This window comes from Pimephales promelas, chromosome 1, assembly GCF_988280905.1.
Source record: "Pimephales promelas chromosome 1, fPimPro1.hap1.1, whole genome shotgun sequence".
In the NCBI taxonomy this organism is placed as follows: Eukaryota; Metazoa; Chordata; class Actinopteri; order Cypriniformes; family Leuciscidae; genus Pimephales; species Pimephales promelas.
Genome location: NC_142769.1, coordinates 45,492,223 through 45,499,355, shown reverse-complemented (window position 1 = coordinate 45,499,355; position 7,133 = coordinate 45,492,223). Strand labels below are relative to the sequence as shown.

The 7,133-nt window shown below is 36.4% G+C and overlaps 1 protein-coding gene across 1 annotated transcript; it reads right to left on the bottom strand.

Moving 5' to 3' along the window:
- Positions 1-223: 223 nt before the first annotated feature.
- On the bottom strand, positions 224-6,920 carry rce1a (Ras converting CAAX endopeptidase 1a). Its single transcript, XM_039659256.2, has 8 exons — positions 6,549-6,920; positions 6,020-6,122; positions 4,706-4,789; positions 4,472-4,550; positions 4,024-4,191; positions 2,672-2,743; positions 2,511-2,573; positions 224-1,239 (listed from the first exon to the last, which is right to left on the bottom strand). The coding sequence occupies exons 1-8, from the start codon at positions 6,716-6,718 to the stop codon at positions 1,013-1,015; spliced, it is 966 nt and encodes a 321-aa protein (XP_039515190.1). The 5' UTR covers positions 6,719-6,920; the 3' UTR covers positions 224-1,012.
- Between the last annotated feature and the right edge of the window lie 213 nt (positions 6,921-7,133).

The window sequence follows — 7,133 nt, the reverse complement described above, 5'->3', positions numbered from 1 at the left end:
AAGTGTTGGATAGAAATATCAACACCAATTCACCAATCAAAACCAAAATACACAAATTCTAAAGCACAAACGTTGAATCTAGCTCGATATCCTCCAGTGCTACCAACTAAATTAACAATGAAAATCCTATGTTGAAGTAAAAAGAATATATTTAGCTCTGCATTGAAATACCATTGGTCAAAACCTATCACTGAATATCCTGAAAGTGTACAAATGATCTCTATACATTATAAACAGTAATTGGTATTAGCGATTTTTTTTTTTTTTTTTTTTTTTTAAGTGAAGGACCTACCAGACCTCATAATTTGAAACGTTGTTGTGCTTAAGGCTACAATTCTGTCTAGACTTACATAAAAAGCTGCTCAGGGCAATTCAACTTCTGATACACACTTGCTAAATCTAGTTATTCTAATAGGTCAAGGTCTATTGCTCCAATAGTGCACCTAAAGACATTTATCTAAATTTAAGCCTACTGAATTGAGTGATGCGATTTAAAAAACAAGAGTAAAACAAACAAAAACATATCTGTAACATCTGGAAAAACAAATGTCGTCTTCAAGTAAGGGCACCAGACCAATGTAAGTGTATGTGAGCAAGACTCTAATATCAGAACAGAAAAATAGGGAGTTTTGCATTTAAGAAATGCACATTTCAGTGTACAAATCTTCCCAGGAAACCCGTAATTGTGTCTGATCTTTATCCCCAGCACCAATCTCATGATAAACACATGGAAATGTTGTCATATAGACATGCAGACGCATATAATCAACTTGTCTTTATCAAACGTAAGCCCGAAAGTCACTTGACAACGCAACGTCTCGGCTGAATGGTAAAAAGAACTTCCAGTGAAACCTGAGGATGTTTTGCTTTCCACCGAGTTCATCCAAGCACCTCACGGAGGCGGTGTATTCTCATACCTGTTCTCCAGCAGTCCCTCGCTCTCCTGGTGAAATCAGCAACTAAACCTTTTCAAGTGGCCGGAGAGAAGGAATGGATGCAACGCAGGATCGGATCAGGCACAGATGGATCCATGCGTGGAGGTCAGGGTGCAGACGGGTGTGGGCAAACCGTAGAAGAGCGGGTCAGTCATGGGAAAGAGGAGGAGGAAGAAGAGAAAGACCCCCAGCACGTAGAAAGAGAGAATCGTGAGGCGGTTCGGGTGGTCCAGGGCCGTGCCGAGAGCTGGAAAACCCATGTAGTTGCAGAAGGAATGGCACAGCACAGGACCCACCAAATGACCTAGAGACGCACATACAGGAATAGATAGTTGCATTAAAGCAGTAGTTCACTTTTAAAAAAAAACTTTTGCTGATAATTTACTCACCCTCATGTCATCCAAGATGTCCATGTCATTCTTTCTTCAGTTGAAAAGAAATTAAGGTTTTTGATGAAAACATTACAGGATTTTTCTCCATATAATGGACTTCAATGGGAACCAAACGGTTCAAGGTCCAAATGAGAATTTCAGTGCAGCTTCAAAGGGCTTTAAACGACACCAGACGATAAATAAGGGTCTTATCTAGAGAAACGATCAGCATTTAAAAAATAAGTAAAAAAGTTTAAGTTCTATAAGCTCAAATGCTCGCCTTGCTCTGTTCTGTGATGAGCGTTCGTGACTCTCCTGTTCGAACTCGTTCATCAAAATGAACAAATCTTTTTCCGAGTCATGACTCAAAGGGTCCTAGATAAGACCCTTAATCATCGCTTGGTGTCGTTTAAAGCTGCACTGAAACTCTCATTTGGACCTTGAACCGTTTGGTTCCCATTGAAGTCCATTATATGGAGAAAATCCTGGAATGTTTTCATCGAAAACCTTAATTTCTTTTCGACTGAAGAAAGAATGACATGGACATCTTGGATGACATGGGGGCGAGGAAATTATCAGCAAAAGATTTTTTTTTAAAGTGAACTACTCCTTTAATTTGAAAGCTGGTACAATTCGTTTGTCACGAACATAGTTATATCAGAACTACAATAAATGTTGCCAGGTCAAAACAATTTCGAGGACACAAAAAAATAAGAAATTATATTACACAAAGAAAACAAAGCATTGTATATTATTTAAATAATTTCTTCCCCAATTATTATTACTGTCTAATACAAACTAAAAGTTCTCCTTTACAGAAAGAACTTTCATCATGTCTTCACACAATTATATTTTTAATAAAACCAACATAAAGGAAATACCACAAATACTTCCTTCTTTCATAATTCCTTCCTAACTGATCATCACTGTCAGTAATATTTTTTCAAACTAAAAGTTATTCATATTAACTGTAATTCTCAATTTACAGTAAGAATCATCATCATCATGTCTAGATGCAATAATTTTAATAGAACTGGCATAAAGGGAATACCACAAAAAAAAATTATGATATAGTATATTATTTTTCGCATTATGTAAGTCAACGTGCTTAATTTTAACAATACAAAAATTATGTATCAAAATCTAATTAATTTAACTTCTACTCCTCTTGTGAAGTAGCATTAAAGATAAATCACAGAAGCACCTGTCCTGATGAATATAAAGGCGGTGTAAGCTCCAAATACTGCCGTGTAGGAGAACTGGAACACTGAAAGGGACACACAAACAAACACAGACATGAGTAATTATGTCTCGCGGGCGGCATTACTCGCACTAAGGATGATGGTAAACTAATTACTCGGTTACCTGCAGAGAGGAAAATCCCTGAGACAGTTCCCTGTCTGAACCGAAGGAGCTCGATTACATGGTGAAAATGAGCTGCAGAGAGAGAAACAAGCAGACGGAGGAAGAAAACAAGTTTACTATTACCATAATAGTCTACAAAGCAATGCAAATAAGATTTGATGGTCAGCCAAATACACATTAATACAGGGGTGATGCATACTGTAATAAATAAGACATGAGTGTGTTGATGTTCATGCTCAGGTTCTCAATTACCAGGTATCAAGTACCGAGTATATACAATCATTTCCCTGGAGTTTCCAAATCTGTTTTTAGTAATTGCTATTATTGCAGTAAAACTTGCAATGAAATAAAAGTGTGCACGGTCTAAACTACAAGTTAACAGTTCGGAATAATTAAGATTTCATGTTATTGAACTATGGCTGCATTTATTTGATAAAAAAGTAACCACAGCAACATTGTAAAATATATTATTACAATAATGAATGAATGAAAATGAAAATGAAAAAAAGTTTATTTTGAACATGTAGAAAACAAAAAAAACAAAAAACAAACAATACATAAAACAAAGAGAAAAAAACAACAACAACAAATTTTTTTTTAACTTATACATGTCCGAAAAGGAGTAGGAAGAAGCATAAGCTTATTCAATCCTACCCCATCTTCAACTAATTATAACTAATTAACCGGTTGACCGAATATTTTGATTTATTTGTCTCTAAACACCAAAAACAAAAACAACATACATATCTACCTATGTGTATATACATCTTCAAAAAAAAAAATTACATAAGAGAAAATAAATAAAAACTAATAATAATAATAAGAGAGAAAAAAAAGAAAAATATATAAACTATCACCTAACTAATAATCTTCATCCTCTCTATACCTTTCAAATATCATATTTTTACAATGATAATTGTGAATAACATAATACATCTTATATTTATATATATTTAATTTATTCCTTTGATGGTAAAGCCATTGCTCCTGAATCCTGTGACAGAAGACTGATGTTAAAGGCTGTTGAAAATTCAGCTTTGCCACAGGAATAAATTACATTTAAAAAAATATATTAAATATTATTTAACAGCATTTTCCTCATCTGCATGGCCTTGATGACATCAGACAAAAAATATCAGAGAAAGTTATTACATTTGATTAAAAAAAACTAACTAAAATGCCTTGATAAACAGATAACAGTCCATTTCTTGTTGACTTAAGTAGGATAAAAATTGTTAACCATGACGTTGCGCACCTAAACCACACACTCTAAAGATCACCTTGCTTAATAAGTTTTGATTAAAGTATTATCAGCAAGTCACTATTTGTTAGCATCCCGAGTCACCACTCACCCACACCAAAGAAGAGCGGGCATGTGAAGATTGCGGTGGAGGGGCCGGCGCAGGGGACCAGCATGGGAAGCATGCATGCCCGAAAAACCAGCTCCTCTGTCAGGGGCGCTACAACCTGGTTCCTCAGCCAGCGCATGTCGCTCAGACACAGTGTCCAGAAGCATGGGTCTGCAAAAACATGACGGATCAATGACATTTACAACAATGACACTAAAGCCTTTCTGGTTCTTTTATGGCAACAAAGATCAATCTAGTTGATTGATAGTTGGCCGCCTATTCCACTTCCCCAAAACAGATGAGATTTTATCTAAGGATACAGATTCAACTCCCTGACAGTAATCATTTACAATAGTTTAGCATCATGATGGCTTACTAACATTATAAAAATCCCAAAATAGCTTTCTAAACAGAGAGATTCAACTCACTGGAAGAGGAAAAGGCTGCTTACCGACTACAACTTTTATCCCATCAATGAGCCCCCAGGGGCAATCCATGGTTAGCTGGATCAGAGGGCCCAGAAACAGCACCTGACAGAGAGGAAAGTGATCAAATGATCAAATAAATAATGCCAGGTCAGATGTCTGATGTAATTTGGAAAACACTTTGCTTGAGGAAAACTGTCGTTTGCTTGTTGTTACTTGTTTAAAAAGAACACCAAGTACAGACTTTGTCATTCACTTACCATGGTCAGTACGAGCGGTAGGATGATAGCAGGGACGAGCCCCTCCAACCGGATCCCCATAAGGGCCAGTAATGAAGGACCAGGCTATTGGAGAAATCAAACATGTCTGATGTTTCACCATCAAATGAGATTAAGCGCAAAGCCAAAAAGCGAAATGTTTCACAATAAAATAATAAAAAATAACATTTTATTTTGTTATAACTATAAACAGGATTGTATGATGCAGCGATGTCTAGAACCACATGTATATTTATGTTTTTACTCTTCTGATTCATTTGGTTAGCCTTTCAAAGCCTTAAACCAATTCTCTTTACCAAATCCCTCTATACCAAACACCTTTTGACATATTAAAAATCACACAAGTCGGCATGAAATATAGCCGTTACACTTGTAAACAGGTTCTCAAATAAGAAAAAAAAAAAAAAGAGGGGCGGGACTTGATTTTTGTCCATTGGGAATTGATGTTCTAAATCAGCACAAATTGAAATTATGGATAAGAAAAAAGGTCTAAGCCACCAGGAGCCTAAATTAGGAAAATTATGAGGGAAAACATGCAAAAAAAAAAAAGAAAAAAAAAGGCTAATATAATTTATGCTGCTTACTATGCTATTACACATAGGGCAACAAAATTCCTTTTTCTGTCCAACTAGCTTACACAACCAGACAGAAAAAAATTACATTTTGTAACATTATAGTGTTATTTTTTTTATTTTTATATTAATATTTTTACTTAGGGGGTTATTGTATTTTTTTTTTACTTTGCCTCAATTTGTAATAATTTAAATATATACATTTACATAAAATAGCAACATTTTTTTGTTACATTTATTTCTCAATGCCATTGATGGCAAAGTGCCATGGTTAAAATGAAAATAACATGAATTTTCAACTACACTAGATGGCAGCACCATTCTCAAGTTTATCATTTAGATTTATGTTTAGACATAATAAAATCATTATTATAACAACATAACAATTTAGCTTTTTTTTCCTAAAGAGTATCATTTTGTTGCAGTTATGACAACATTGGAGGAGTCGTGTCCTAATGGTTAAAGAGTTATTTCCTTTATTTAACCAGGACAATCAACAGCGTAAATGAAAATGAACAGCGCTCTCTTACACTCTTATTACCCACAACTGAGATTGGCACCTAACCCCCAATCGCTCCCCGGGCGCCGCAGCAGTTTGACCGGGGTGCACTACAAACTAGAACCACCACTGATAAATACTACAATATCCCATACAAAATGAGAATTGCCAGTAAATGCACCCAGCAACTGTAAACATTGAACATCTGTGTTGCAGTACACTAACCTGGATGCCTGTGAATTCTTTCCATGCCCACACAAACAGTGGAGACAGAGCTGACACAATCAGTACACTAGTGAAGCGCCTCTTTATCACTGCAGGATGATCCCTGTGGGTGTAAACAACCATACAAACAAACAAACAAATGCGTTGTTTAATGCATTCACTAATACGTTTGGTTTGCATCATCTAACCAGCATCTTATGTTACAGTAGGGTTGGGGAAAAGACAAACTTCACATACGGCTGCTACAACAAATAAAGACAAGAAATATAACTAAATAAATAGTTTAGAAGGCTCCATTCGACCTGCATTTGTAACATTCAATTCGAACAGCAATATTGAAATGTTTTCGACTCAAACGATACTGAACGCTCGATTCAAGCTGTATTGAACATTCGATTCAAACGATATTTAGAATATTCGAGTTATATATGATTAAAGCGTCGAATCGAACGATGATTGTCAAACACGCTTGTCTAGTTAGGGAGCTCAGTGTGTTTTGTGACACAGACAAAGTCTACAAGTCATATACCTTGGTAAATCGCTTTTCCAAACGTATAAACTTCCGACATAGGAGCACGCGAGCAGTAAACAGGAGAGGATTGACACCCAGCAAAGCCCTTCAGGAACAGCCGCCACATTAGCATGGAGTTGGTGTTGAGTTGAATGAAACCCTGCCGTCAAATCATCGTCGTCTTTCATGGCGAAACCGACACGGGCTGAAAACCACAAGACGCGCTGAGAAACTGCAGGTGTGGGTGACACATTAAACACCGCACACGGGATTTTGTTTTTAATCCTAGATAAGTGTATGTCCGCAATGGACGTATTCTGGAAAGAAGCTGAGAATAGACTGTTTTGGCGCCACAGGATGACGCCATCAATGCGAGACGACCCTGCTGGCCCATATCCATATCCCATATTTCCATTCACAACTCGTGACAGCTTCTGCTGATGATACAGTCACTGTACACTAAATGGGCTAAAAAACAAACAACAACAAAAAACAAACATTAAATGGGGTAAAGGAAAACGACGGATAGTTTATACAACTCATAACTGGGACGTTATAACCTAAGAAGTTTTAATTAAATTAATTTCCGACCGAAACTAGCCT

Coding starts and splice junctions, on each gene's coding strand:
- rce1a (XM_039659256.2), bottom strand. CDS start 6,718: ATGAAAGACGACGATGATTTGACGGCAGGGTTTCATTCAACTCAACAC. Junction 4,790..6,019: donor AAGAATTCACAGGCATCCAG/GTTAGTGTACTG, acceptor TTTCTCCAATAG/CCTGGTCCTTCATTACTGGC. Junction 2,744..4,023: donor CCCGCTCTTCTTTGGTGTGG/GTGAGTGGTGAC, acceptor CTCTCTCTGCAG/CTCATTTTCACCATGTAATC.